The sequence below is a fragment of the Sardina pilchardus genome, chromosome 17 (assembly GCF_963854185.1).
Source record: "Sardina pilchardus chromosome 17, fSarPil1.1, whole genome shotgun sequence".
NCBI classification, from domain to species: domain Eukaryota; kingdom Metazoa; phylum Chordata; class Actinopteri; order Clupeiformes; family Clupeidae; genus Sardina; species Sardina pilchardus.
In genome coordinates, this window is record NC_085010.1 from 30,436,084 (window position 1) to 30,450,898 (window position 14,815).

A 14,815-nucleotide genomic window follows, 5' to 3' on the forward strand; every position below is an offset into this window, starting at 1 on the left:
TGTTTTGCAGTTACACTTGCACGAGGAAGGCGCTCATCTGCAAACTAGCTCAGCTGCCGAATCTGACATCATGAATGTGGGCGGAGTCCACCAGTAAATCTTGACTAGAAAATACTCACACTTACCTATCTGTGACTTTTCACGTCTAAGCAGTACTTCACATTTTGTTTCCTTTTTGATTAATAATCAATTTTACATTTTAATATCGATATAAAGATAGAATAAATAATGGAAAGAAAAGCAAAAATAAAGTGAAAAGAACTTACATGGCACTGCTGCAAATTACTTGGAGTAACAAAGTAACAATGAGTTTAGAAAAGCAATAGGCTATGCAACAACACTGCACCAGCTATAGATAAGAAATATCCCATTGCTTGCAATATTTTTTATTGAATAACCATTAATCGTTTGGAAATAAAAATGTGCGGTTAGGGGTCAAAAGACTAAATAATAAATAAACTAAAGAATAAATGTTTTGAGGTGCTTTTTGAACATGGGCAGGACGGGGCAGAGTGGACATGGAGATTATCCCAGAGTGTGGGAGCGTTGACAGAGAAAGCCCTGTGCCCAATAGTCTGCAGCATGGTGTGGGAAACTGTATCAAAAGCTCAAGGAGGTCAAGGAGGATGAGGATAGTGATGAGGCCACTGTCAAGCAAGCAGGAGGTCATTCGTGATTTCAATGAGGGAGGTCTCAGTGCTATGGGTTCTGAAACCAGATTGAAGAGGTTCAGAGCTCTTGGTGGGACATGTGATGTTGAAGCTGGGCAGCCACTGCTCTTTGTTGGAGATTGAACGATAGTCCAATATATGGAAATATACGAGTGACAGGAAAAAATAGTGTTGTTGTCTTATCAGAAAGCCTTCCATCCATGCTCACTGAAATGAATAAATAAATAAATAAATAATTATAGCATTAAAACACCAACTGACACAGCTATGACATTAACATCTGAAAAAGAAAGAAGAAAATAACAAAATACAGACCTGGTTAAGAGTAGCCTCTCGTTGCAATCTTTGTTCGTGACGTTGTCGTATGTTTTCATATATGTCCTTCTTTTGCTGCTGGTATGCTTGTTTTTTAGCCTTCTTCTTCTCCTTTTTCTCAGCCCTTTTAGCCTCCCACTTTTTCCAGGACTCTTCCATCTGCTGCCGTTTCTCCTCTGATATCAGGAGTTCCTCTCTCTTTTGCTGCTCCCTCACTGCTCTGGAATAGGGTGCCTCTAGATACCCTAAACAGAGAACAAAAGGTTACTAGTTACACCAAAGAACAGTGATTCTTTCTGAACATGTTACATTTCTTTGCAGACAAATTCTTCAGGGATGCACAAGTGAAACAACAAACATGTTGGATATCTTACATGCAGAGTAGATGCCGCCTCCCTCGTTTGCTTCTCTCTCATGCGTCCTCTCAATTTTTTTGTGGTAGTAGGTTTTGACTTTTTTGTTCACCCACCCCAGCATTCTCCTCCTCACACTCTTGTCCTTCTGTTTAGTCTCCATCTCCTCTGCTGGTGAAACCTCATCAGCTGAGTGAAGCCCTCTCAGTGAAGCATTGTCAGCCTGCTCCTCCTCGTCCCTCGCATCGGACGCGAGACTCGACTGACTCAGGCAGCCCTGGAACAGCTGCTCTTCTGTGCAAACCTGAGGCTCATCGGCCTCCTCAACCTGTACCTCACTCGCCGTGGTAGATGCTGATGGCATGACAGCATTTTCATCCTGCTTGGGATCTTCTACCTGACAGGTGGGTTTTGGGGAAGGTGCTGGCTCAGTAACTTCTGTGCAAACTTGAGGCTCATCGGCCTCCTCAACCTGTGCCCACTGACCTGTATGTTCAATTGTTTCTGAGATCTGTTCCATCCTCTCACTCACTGTGGTAGATGCTGATGGCGTGACAGCATTTTCATCCTGCTTGGGATCTTCTACCTGACAGGTGGGTTTTGGGGAAGGTGTTGGCTCAGTAACAGGCAGAGCCTTAGGTGACCGCTCAGGATTGTTGGACTTCCCACGGCGGGGTTTCAGTTTTCGATTAATAGTGGACTGGACGACAGGCTGATACAGCTGTCTTGAACGTCTCACATTTGCAAGGGATGGAACTGCTCCTTTTTCTGTTCCGTTTTGCCATTCAGACTCCACACATTTATCCTTTTCAGGGACTGAGGTCTTTATCATCGTCCTCTGTTGCTGCAGGTTCTGTTTTTCCAGGTTTTTGTGTCTGTCTATCACTTTCTGCATGTCTTTCTCTTTCTCCTTCTCCTTTTGTCTTTCAAGTTCTTTTTGCTTTTGAATGTCAGGCTGTTTTTCCATCTCTATTTCGCTCTCTCTGTCTTTCGCTTTCTGCTTTGCAATCTCATTCTCTTTCTCCATCTCCGTTTGTTGCATCAGCACTTGTTGCTTGTCCAGTTCAAGCTGCTCCTCCCTCTCTTTCTGCTTTTCTCTCTCTATTGCTTTGTGTCGTGCCTCTGTCTGTGGCACCAGCTCTGTGTTAGTCACTTGCATTTCTACCTCCTGCCTCTGCTGCTTTTCAAGTTCTTGTGTTTTCTTTAACCTCCTCTGACGATTTTGTCTACGTTCACTCCTCTCCTCACTTTTGTTTTGAACCATTACTATCTCTGTTTCAGCATTTTTGTCAATATTTCCAAGGCTGTCATCTACCTTTCCCTCTACGTGCTGTTCCACATGTCTCTCTCCATCTCCGTCTCGCTTGTTTTTCTTGACATGGATTCGTTCCTTCTGAATGAATAGTTCTTCTTCCATAACTTGCTGTCCCTCTTCGAAATTCTTCCTCCCTTTTACCGTTTTCCGCTTTATATTTTTAAAACCGTCCATTCCCTCATCTCCAAGGTTCTTTACCGCTTTTATTTCTGCTTTATTCACCTCTGTCAGTCTTTGTTCATCAGCATCTGTTTGTGCCGCACGTCGTCCTCTTGGTCTCACCACAATGCTTTCATTTGGTTCAGTTTGTTTCTCCATCAGCTCCAGTCTCCTCCCCTCTGTGCGTTGTTGATGTTTCCTCTTAATCTCACTCCTTTTGTCCACACTTTTCTTACAGCCCACATCTCCAAGCCAGTCATCCTCCAGTTCCTCATGGTTTTGCTCAGTTTTTCCCTTTCCCTCTGTGAGCTTTCTTCTTCTTGTTCTCTGTTGTTTTCTTTCTTCCTTAATCTTAATTATTTCACTTCCTGAATCCAGTTTCTCCTGTTTTTGTCTGGTGTCTCCCAGCCAGTCCATCCCTTGGCTTGTGTCATGTTTTTCCGCTGGCTTTACCTCCTGTTTCTTCTCATTTTCCCTCCGTCTTTTCTCTTGTCTCTTTTTCTCCGTCTCTCTCTCCACCGCAAAGTTTTGCTTCATTTGTTCCCTCGGATCTTGCTGTCTCTTCTGTTCTCTTTGGATTTCTTTCTCACCCTCATTTTCCAGCCTTCTTTCTTCTTTCTCTCTCCCCCTCATGGCACCCTGTCTGTCTCTCTCCTCTGATCCAATATCTAGGTGCCTGTGTCTTTTTCCCCCCATTTTTGGTTCAGTGTGTCTCAGTGGCTTCGTGTAAGTTTTCTGCTCATGTTCAATACGGCTCAAGAGTTCCTCCTCTCCTCTATCAGCCTTTGCTCTCTGTTTTTCGAGCATTCGCTCCTTCTCCAAAAATCTTTCCATCCACTGCTGGGTTTCGCCATCAAACTCTCTCAGTTTCCTTTCTTTTTCCTGCATTCTCTCCTCTTCTATCTCCATTTCTTCATCAAATTGTTCCTCCATGTCTTTAAGCTGCATCTCTCTCTGACGGTTCCTCTCTTTTTCCAGGCTTATCTCCTTCTTTAGCTCTTCAGTTTGTCTATCCAGTGCCTTCTGTCTCTCACACCACTCCTGTTCCTTCTCTTCTAGCTTCTTCTCTCTCAGCCTGATCCATTCTTCCTCCAGCTCCCTCTCTCTTTCCCTCTCTATCTTTATCACTCTATCCATCTCTGCCATTTTTATATTGTGCATTTCGATCTCAGTGAGTCTCTCCATCTCTCTCGTCCTCTCTTCATATCTTAGAGTGTCACTCTGCCTCTCCATCTCGCTCACTTTCTCCAGTTGAGCAGTTCTGTCTGCCTCTGCCTGCTTCCGTTGTTGTTTTTCCTCCTTCCTTTGTTTTTTGTTGTTGTTTTTCCTCAGTCTCTGCTGCTGCTCCCTCTCATCCTCACCGATGTCCTCACTGTCCGTGTGGGTCCACACTTCAGCCAAGGCCTCCTGATCTTTCCGTCTCTGGATCTTAACTTGAGGCGTTCCCTCTTGTTCTTGGAGCCTCTGCAACTCCTCAGTCTCTTCCTGGGTCAGGCTCCAGGTCTGTTGACTGGTGGATTTGGCCCACTTCTGCAGCACCACCTGCTTCAGCGTTTGCAGCTCTTTCTCCATCTCTTTCTCTCTTTTTCTCCTCATCTCCAGCAGCCGCGCTGCCTTTTGTTGCCTCTTCACCTCTTTTTGCCTCTCCACCTCCATCTTTCTCTGCAGCTCTTTTTGCCTCTCCACCTCCATTTGTCTCTGCAGCTCCCACTCTTGCTGGGCCCTCATGCGCATCCTGTATAAGCTCTCCTCGCGCTGCCTCCCTCCCTCACCGAGTCTCAGCAGAGTCCTCAGTCTTAGCCAGCATCCACAGCAGTTCCTGGACTCTTCGTCACTGTCGTATTGGTACTGCAGGTGGATGTCTCCATGGTCGGCCATCTTGAACCTTCCTCTGTCTGGCAGGTCCTGGGCATAATCAAATGTCTCCAGGTTACAAGGAACTTTTTGTTGTTGCCTCTCTCTGTCCATTTGCGTGCCCTTCTTGTTGTTCATGGCCTTGGGCTTCTCAGTATAGGCATGTGCTCGGCCCACACCATCCCTTTTGCCTCTTCTCGATGGGTTTGAGCTCACAGCCCTGTAGGTAGTGAAAAAGTTTCCTGGTGTTAAAATCCATGAAGCACAGCGCTAAAAATGTAAACCATGACGCTCAAATGGACGCTAAATGTTGATTGCAGTGATCAATGTTATGTCACAGCGATTCATACCTTGAGGTAATGACAGTGCTCTTATCCTCATCTTGTGCAACATTTGTGCAGATTTGATCGAAGGGCTCATCAACTCGTCTTGCCTTCTTCTGTGATTGACGGCGTTCCTCAGGAAGTCGGCCATGGACTGTCTGCAGTGTTGACTGCATCCAGTCGGCCATTTCCTGGCTCTGTGACAGCAAGATAGATAGATAGATAGATAGATAGATAGATAGATACAGAATTGGTCACAGAATTGCCAGTTCTATTTGATTACAGTAGCATATTGAAATACTCGAAAGGCAACCTTAGATTAATTCATGAATTCATTACGGTTACAAGACCGCATTTCCGTGAATAGGCTATTATTGTCAACGTCAAGGCGAAGACGAAAGAGATGGACAAGATGGACATTTTGGCAACATTTACATGCTAGGAATACTTATTTCTCATTAGGTTAGTGCTTAATTGATTGTTTTATTGATAATATTGCTATTCTCCCTTTTTGTAATTGTTCACTGTTATTTAATTGTATTGTTATTTATTTGTATGTCGCTTTGGACAAAGGCGTCTGCTAAATAACCATAACCATAACCATAACCATATTGGCATGACAAATAAATCAAACAACTAGCCTATAGGCCTATTCAATTGTACATGTAAAAGTATTCAGTTTTCAGCAAAAATGTTCATAGTCATTTCTTGCCAGTGTGTAAGACTTACCTATGGGGAGTCTCGATAATTTGAAACTGAATATTAAGCGTATTACTAATGAAGATGAACAAGAAAATTATGTTGTTGCAAGAGTTTTCTGTGAATGCCAGGGTTTATGTTTGCGTTCTGTTTGCTATGGGAACCACTATGTGTTCTTTGACATTATTACAGCACACTTAGAATCATTGAGTCACTCAACATTCTAGCCTCCCTGTCATCTGAAATCATTCAGTCTTCCAGCATTCTAATGAGATAACACAGTAGGCTCAGGCAGTAAAACATTTCCATTATTAACACTATAATCATAACTAACAACAACAACAACAACAACAATAATAATAATAATAAACGATCTGTTATAAAATGTGTTATTAAGATGCCTCAAATAGCTAGTTATGTACTGTAGGCCTCATTTTTTAAAAGTTCCACCACTGAAGTAGCCTACTACAAACAAAATTAATTTTGGCTGCAATCTCTTGGAGTTGAATGACTAACTAGTTTGATAGAAAAACTAAGTGAAAGAGGAAATGGGCCTGATAATTAGCATTTAATAAACTGGTGATGAATCAGCGATTGTAATTTTTTTTTTATTATTAGGCCTATAGCTACTATTACCACTGCTTTATTATTATTTTATGTACACTTAATTTTATTTCTTATGTAGTAGGCATTTTGTATTCTATTTGTATTTTAAAATGTTTTGTAGCCTAAATTAAAATGCTACATAAACAAATTTGACTTGGCTTGATTTTTGACTTGACTTATAATTCATTTGTTTGTATGTCGCTTTGGACAAAGGCCTCTGCTAAATAACCATAACCATAACCATAATTCAACCATGTGTTCCTCGTATGCCATAATCTTTACTTACCCCTCGGCCATGTAAAATATGTATCAAATACACTAGCATTTATGGAATTTATAGTGTATAAGACATACCTGTATGGAATCTCACCACTGGATCAAAACTCTCTCTTTAGCATTGACCAAAGCAAGTAAACTTATGTGCTGCTCTGTCAGTCAGAACTTGAGAAATGAGTAGTCTAGGCTATTTTACTTACTAGGATTTACAGAGCTAAAGTTGTCCATGGCAACCATTATGACATCACTTAGGGCTGCTTGTCATAAATCAAAGATCATAGCACTATTATGATTCTAATGAGTGACAAGACAGCAGCACATAAGTCTTGATTGGATTACTTTATTGTTTAGGCCTATTGCTATCCATAGTCTGACCAACTTTTTGAAATTGTTCACCGTTAAATTAAATTCTAATTCCAAATTCTGATTCTATAGGTTTTATTATTATTAGCCTATTGCTGTTGTTGTTGCTGTTGTTAATAGGCTATTATTCACATTATTCACCCCCCTGGTATGCTGAATGGCTCACAGAGACCTGGGAGGATATTTGGAACTTATTTTAGGTTTTAGTTGGCTCTCTGGAGTCATCATAGGTGTATGAGTGGATATCATAACTTTATGTCGATAGGGCACGCACACCTAAAGAATGCATTGTGCAAACAAGTTACTGCTGAACTTTCTTATGAATAATAGCATAATAATGATAATTTGCTTTACCATTCCAGAAAAGTCAGATTGACTGCCCTCCGACATATTGCAACTTAATATCCAGCATTGCATACACACACACACACACACACACACACACTCTTGCCCTGTCTCTATCTTTAGATAAGTGTGGGCTACGATAGGCAAACTTCCAACAATTTCAATATTTTGTTCCGATGGAAACAAATTAAACATTGTTCCCTATGACAAACACGTTTAGGCCTACTACTACCCGTGGCAACGCGCTGTAAACATGATAATGTCGTGTTCTTAGTATACCTTAGCTTAGTGGAATGAATGAACTGATGCAAAACTGCTACTTTCGCCAACAACAAACTACACATTCTGCTGAACGTGAGAAACATAAACACACGCAGGCCAGAGACGATTAAGGGGGCTGATAAATCTAGAATAGCCTAGTACTTCCGATCAATTTAACCTATTTAGCAATCATTTCCTTCTGGAAGCATTTAGGCCTACATGCGCCACCTGCTGGAATGGATGAATAACCTCCGCTTCAGAAGTTTTTCACATCTTTCCGATGGTCGACAGTAGGCCTAGTTTCTTGTCTCACACCCACCCACTGAGCTAAATTGCAAAGCATACAGGCCACTGTCATTGAGTGCTTCCACCATGAATGAGTAAGACCATTCCGTTGAAGACATAGCCTATTAGTAATAATCCATAATAATTTTTTTCAGACTTAACCAATGCATAACTTCCTCTCATAGCACTACTACAGACAATTGCACTCATTGATGCTCTTATTACACTCATTGACGCACTTATTATGTTTTTTAATTTGTTGTTAGAAGTGCTCTAAAAAGAATACATGTGTTTAACATGTTGTAAGTCGCTTTGGTTAAAAAGCGTCAGCCAAATGTAATGTAATGTCAATGTCAATTTATTTGTATAGCACTTTAAAAACAACAACAGTTGACCAAAGTGCTGTGTAATGTAATGTAATAACTTGCGCCTATACCCAGACATTTAAAACAAGTGTTTTTCCTTGATTAACTGCTAAACCAACACAATCAAGAAAATCAAATGGTTCCCCCCTCATGGCTGTGGCTTGTATGATGTTATGTAATGTCAAATAGACTTGGCTGTTAGTTGGTCACTGTGGGAGATCCTCTAACTACATGGGACGCAACTGCCATTATATATCTATGGATGCAACACCTCTCCTGTGTATATCTGGAAAAAAGTTAAACGCAGGACTTACTGCATGTAGATCAATGGAGTTGTATTCCATTTGTACTTGAAATGACTTTACTATTGTATGAAGGAAGGACATGGTCCTGCAAATAGGCTAAATATTATTATTTTCTTTTATTCTTAAAAACCATACACATTACTCAACAAGTTTCAAATGTAAATCAAATCACGATAACCATTTACATTGCTCAAGATAAACAGACATGTAGTACTTTTTATTTTCTTTCCAAATGTTAAGATAAAAAAATAATAAATCCATAAAACAGATGGATAAACATTCATTCCCATGACAGGAGGAAAGCTACAGAATAAAACGTATGGATTCCTGTTTCGTTCCATTTCCTTTTTATTTGCAAATCTCAAGCTGCTTTTTGTTTGTTTATCCAATAAAACAAGAAAAAAGAAAAAAAAAAACGTTTCCCCCCCAAATAACTGGGATTGCCCCAACTGCTGAAAAATATATCCCTTACCTCATTCTACCCCCCACCCCCCTCCACACCTTTCCCTTCAAGAGCCAGCTGAACAAGGGACTAACAGTCCAAACATGTAGCCTGGTGATTTATCTCTAGAGCCACCCCTGTAGTTTACCAGCTACTTCACAATATGGAACAAAACAACTTAACTGTGTGTTAGTATTACAACCATGAGCCTTTATTTAGAAAGCCCATTTCCTTTCATACCATCCTCCACCCTGAGTAGAATAGATTCCTAACAGAACCAAATCACAACCCCATGTTTGTAGTTAACCCCCAACCCAATTGTGACTAATTTTTTCATCAAATATCTCCCATCCCTCCCCCCACACACACTGTTCTGGTTCAGTAGGTTGAAAATTGTCATGAGTTTGTCCATAAAAATACAAAGATACATTTCATCTATGTGGTATTTCATCTGTATCAAAAGGTTGCTTTTATTTCCCAAGGGAGGTGTAGTTCAATAAAGTACCCTGTGCAGAGCTACCAGTGTATGCCTAAGATTTCTCCTTGCTTGGAAAAAAAGTGTAGATTATTCTGCCATTTTTCCAGTATATCAGGTGTCAAAAAACAATGGTCTACAAATCAACTGCAGCAACATTTGGATGACTGGTCGGAGTCTAACCAGATCAGATGAGGGGGGAGAAGAAAACTTTTTTTTTTTTTTTTGGTTTTTACCTTTTTCCATGTCAGCAAACCAGAACGCTTCAGGGAGCTTTAAAGTTTTCATTGAAAAGAAACCTTAAATATAAAAATAATAAAACAATGAAACAATATTCGAAAAAAAAAAATCCACGCTTAACTTTTTTTTCCTCATTGACCATGACGACAGTTGAACTAGCTAAAGACATAAACTCCTTAAGTTAAAACTTAAAATTCTCTTTATAGCATTGCATCCTTTTTTATATTGTTTTCAAATTCGAACCTTTCCTAAGCCTGAGTAAACAAACCTTAATATGGTACATTGGCAGGGATGGATGCATCACCAAAATGAAATGTGGACCATTTTTAGTCGAGTTTCAAGAGGGGGAGAACACAAGTCCTATAGAGGAACAGTTCCCCCCCCCAATGACAGCCATCTTATGCAAGAGTCCTGTGTTGTAAAAAGCTCTTTTAAAAACATGAGGAGACTCCTGTTGTGGCTGTGTCAGTGACGTTCCCTTTGGATCCTCTTCACACTATTAGAGGAAAAGGAGAGAGAGAGAGAAAAAGGAACCAGAAACTGGGCAGGGGGTCCCACCAACATGGAACACAAAGCTAATGTCAAAATGTCTTCTTTTGAAAGCGATGGATTACTATAGAAATGTAAAAAGTCAGAGGCCCTGGTCCAAAAAAATTCCTTATGCTAACCTCACGCTACCACATCACCACAACCTTTCCTGGACCTGCTCACCTCTGCTCAATGCTGTACAAGCCTTAGTGTTGTCTATTTGGCTAAAAGGTTTCTATTTATCTACAAATATATAACGAATAAAACTTGCAGGCAAAAATAGTTTAGTTTCCATAGAAACACCCTTTTTTCCTGAAAATACAGCAGTATCTGAAATATTTCCTCTTTTTTTTTAAAATGCATTTTAAACTCTTACTTTTCCTGCATCACAGCAGGAAAAGCTCTTATCAACCAACCAACGGAAAGAAACACAAAAAGTATCTACAAACTTTGTAAACAGACCTGCTTAAAAAACAAAACAAAAAACATAAATATTTCAAAATATGAACAGCCAACAGAGCAGAAGATTAAAGTGTTTGTTGAATGAGCAAAAGGACCAGAGAAAAATGTACACCATCCAGCTAAAGAAAATGATAAAGGATTTTCCGTCATTTGTTACAGCTCGTCCTTAAGACACCAGGACGACTGCCACCCCCCACCCCTTCAAAAATAATATTAATAATATGAATAATAACAATAATAATAAAAAAAAATAATCAGGTCACTTTCACTCTGAGTTTAGAACCACCCTTCCCATAAAACCAAAACAAAAGACTAAACAAAAACAAAAACAATAGCAGTTAAAACAGATTTATTGAGGAGAGGGGAGTGGAGGCAGATAGAATGAGACAGCGAGCCGGAGAGTTTAGACCCTTAAATTCTTGAAGAGGTGTTAAGAATGACTACCAAAATAAAAAGAAGAAAGAAAAAAAAAGAAGATCCAAACAAGAGGCCCTACATTCGGCTAAATGCGTGCTTAGGTTTCAATCCAGCATGGGCTGAGCTTTCCAAGTAGGATGCTCCGCTGGTGCCTCCTTTCACTCTGACCTCCCTCTCTCTCTCTCTCTGCCTCTCTCCCTTTCCTCCATCCTTCCGTTCCTCCATCCATCCAGCCTTCCTTCCTTCCTTCCTTCCTTTCCACCCGCCTCAGTTAGTCCTGCCTCTCAGGGCATGTTGGTGGAGAGGGCAGTGTGGGTGGGGCGAGGCGCTGGATCAGAGAGAGGTCTCCAGGCTGTGCAGAGGGCTGGCGGGGGCCGACGGCGATGTCTGGGGCTTGCCGCTGTTGGCGTCCAGGAAAAAGTGCAGGCCGCTCTCCACGGCGTTATTGTTCTGGTTGGGCGAGGGCGGAGGTGGGGTGGTGGCCAGGGGCGTAGGGGTCGGGGTGGGGGTCGGCGAGGGGCTGGGTGAAGCGGTGGTGCCGCTGGCGTTGTTGTTGTTGCGCTTGGTGGGGGCGTCATCCTCGGCGTCTGTGTCATCGATGAGGGGGATGTGCGGCTCGGAGTCCTCGATGCGGAACTCGGGGTGGGTCATGAAGTTGTGGATGGAGGTACGCGACTCGGGCTTCTCCAGCCCATCATAAGGACATAGGGAGCTGCGGAATGCATTCACCACTCGGATCTGCAGGAGGGGAGGGCAATGAATGCAGACAATCAGTACAATCAAGACATTTGTGCTCAGTACTGTATTTCCGTACACACACACAAATACACACACACACACACACACACACACACACACACATATATAAAATCACAGACATGTGTTCACACCTTTTGATATTTCAAATCCAGGTTAAAACTTCAGGCAAATGGCTGAGCACAATATTATTATGTGTACTATTAATATTAGTTCCACCACTTTTATTAATATTATTATATGGTGACAATCTGAGTAATTGATCAACCCTTACAACCTCCCAAGAGGTGTATGAAGTGTCAGATAGGGCCTCCTCATGCAATATGCAAGGACAAGCACACAAATACACACACACACACACACGCACCCATACACACTCCCAAGGCTGGTGAGTTGAAACAACTTTACTGATTTGGATTCCTTCGCTTTATCATATGCTATTCCTTATTCTTTTTGAGAGACAAAAGATCCCGATTCAAAGGCAAAAAGTAATAGCACTGACAGAAAGAGAAGAGAGAAAACAGAGGCAGAGAGAATAATTGGACTGGGAAAGGGAGATTGTGTCTTACCGTGACTGTTCCAAATCAAATCAAATCAAATAGTTTAAAAAATGAATAAGTCTAAACACATTCAATGAAGTGGTTTCTTGTGAGACTCAGAGTCTTGGCCAAATTAATTGAAAGAGCTTGAAGAAAGGACAGCAAGAAGGACAGAGACAGAAAGAGTGAAATCTACCAATGAGTAAAGTCAAGAAGAGGACAGAAGTTATTTGTCTGGCATGCTTAAGGAGTAGGAGAGAGTGAGGGATTGAGATCAGTTCATTTGATTATGGTTGTGGAGAAGAGGGGGGAGAAAATAAACGAAAGAGAGACAACTTTCCAGAGAGCAGCCAAGCAGATCTAAAGCTGTACAGCACAAACGGAGAAAAACGAGACTCAGACAGAGAGAGAGAGCGCAAAAGAGGGAGAGAGAGAGAGAGGAAAAAGAGAGAGCAAGAGAGAGAGAGAGAGACCCATGCAGAGCGGTGCTACCTTTTCCTTCAACAGTAGTAAACCTTTGAGTATAGCCCATGACACATTGCATTAAGGAGGAATCTAAGGAGGAATATGGCGTAGTCAGTGGTCAAGGCTTTTTGTGGGTTGTGACTGATTTTACTTTTTGCAGTTGACCAGACACACAGGACACACTTAAGCTATATGATAAAATGTGGTTATATTAGAGTCAAGACTAGAAGTCAAAATCAATGTGTAGTTGATAGCAGGGTACCTAGAAGAAACATATGTTAGCATTACATATTCCATGAGCTGGGGGAGAAATTACAGCATTAACATGACGACTTTTGAGGGTAAAACACTCCCGTCAAGACAGAAAACACGGTCCGCTAATTCCAACATGGTCCATCTCCAAACCTGTAAGAGAACGATTAAAGCAGAAGTGGCAGCCCTTTGTAAAGGCAAACCAGATAAGTAGCGATGACGTATTAATGTAATATTTCTGCAGTCTTCCTCGTAAAGGATTTTTCCAGACAGACATACCCAAACCACCTAAAATGTCTTAAACTAAATTTACTCCAACAATATACCCCTCCAATGTATCTTCTCACTGGAAACACCTAAACAGCCTTCAGGAAACCAACCCCAGGAGAAGCCGATTAAGAGTCCCCAATGGGTCACGCTCTTTACTCTTTACACAAATCAGCCAACATGATCTTACACACACCCAGTTTCCAACACATCAGATTCTCCCTGACCACATTCAAGAGACACTGCCACAGGAGAGCCGGTTTCATTTCACTCTCCTCTTCCATCTTATATATATATATCGAGATCATAGCCTTTGGAGGTGACCATGGGCATATACTCAAATACATTTATAAAAACAGGGACTAGAGAGCAGCAACAGGGGGGTAGGGCTGAGGCACAACAGCTGCAGACAGACTAGACATAGAGTCACTCCGCTGGAGGGAGAGAGACGGATATGCACATGTGCACAGTCAATCTAGCCCTGAGAGGGGGGAGAGAGAGACCCAGCCACAAGCTAGAGAGCCAAACGATGGACAGACGTCAGGGGCGCAGCGGTGTCTGAACGGCACAGTAGACAACAGCAACGCAACGCACATTTATATTTACATATACAGTCAAAGAGATAACAGCCGTCGCACACTAGCAGCAATGTGGAGCATGTTTGCGCATTTGTTTGGTTTTGAGAGGGGACAGCATGGTGGAGGATATAAAGGGGGAGGGGAGGGGGGGGGGGCATTAGGGAGAAATATGTAGAACGTTAGGCGAATGTCACCGAGGGGCGACATTGTTAATCTCATGCACTAAGGAAACACGCACTCACACCCCACAGTGGCAGAAGCGGTGCTGGCAGCAGTGGCAGTAGAAAAGGCTACATGTGTAGGGCTAGAAACATTGGTTACATCGTGCTGTTGGCTGGAGGTGCTGGAGGTCTGGCGCCTGAGGGCCCCCTGAAAGGAAGTGCCACTCTGGAACGCATTGACTACATCCATCTGTAAGGAATCAGAGAGCGTGACAGGGGCAGAGCCCACACAACGCACAGTAGAGAGAGAGAGAGAGGAGAAGATAATGAGAGGAAAGAAAAGAAATGAAAGAGAGCAAAGAGAAGAAGAAAAAAAATTGAAATCAGAGCAGAGATGCAGAAACAAGAAAGGGGGAAGCACATAAGAGAACACAGAAGAAAAAGGCACCCAGTTTAAAGCCATTTCCAAGAGAGTAAAATAAGTATGAGATAACAGCAGCCAAGAGATGAAAGAGAGGGAAAAAAGGCACTGCTCAAAAAGGAGTCTGACCAGGAAAGTAGCCCTTAGCTCAATCTAGCCCTTAGTCCTATAATGGATAACTGCTGGCTGCTTTTAAACATCCATTACATATCTGAGCCAAGATGGCAGGGTATGGCTTCTCCTCCGCCTCAGTGACATGGAGCATGTTACGGATGAAAGATACAGACTGGCTCAGAAATGCTGAGGAGTCAGTAGGA

At 42.0% G+C, this 14,815-nt stretch overlaps 1 protein-coding gene across 6 annotated transcripts in view; it reads right to left on the reverse strand.

Moving 5' to 3' along the window:
- Window positions 1-8,587: 8,587 nt before the first annotated feature.
- atp2b1a (ATPase plasma membrane Ca2+ transporting 1a) overlaps window positions 8,588-14,815 on the reverse strand; it is a 35,414-nt gene continuing 29,186 nt past the window's right edge. For 4 of the 6 annotated variants that reach the window (XM_062518705.1, XM_062518702.1, XM_062518704.1 and 1 more), the window contains 2 exons: window positions 14,238-14,327; window positions 8,588-11,797 (listed from right to left, as the gene is read on the reverse strand). In XM_062518705.1, the coding sequence (XP_062374689.1) occupies window positions 11,393-11,797; window positions 14,238-14,327 (495 nt within the window). In that variant the 3' untranslated portion in view covers window positions 8,588-11,392. The remainder of the gene's footprint in view (window positions 11,798-14,237; window positions 14,328-14,815) is intronic. The other 2 variants (XM_062518707.1, XM_062518706.1) reach the window with 1 other exon arrangement.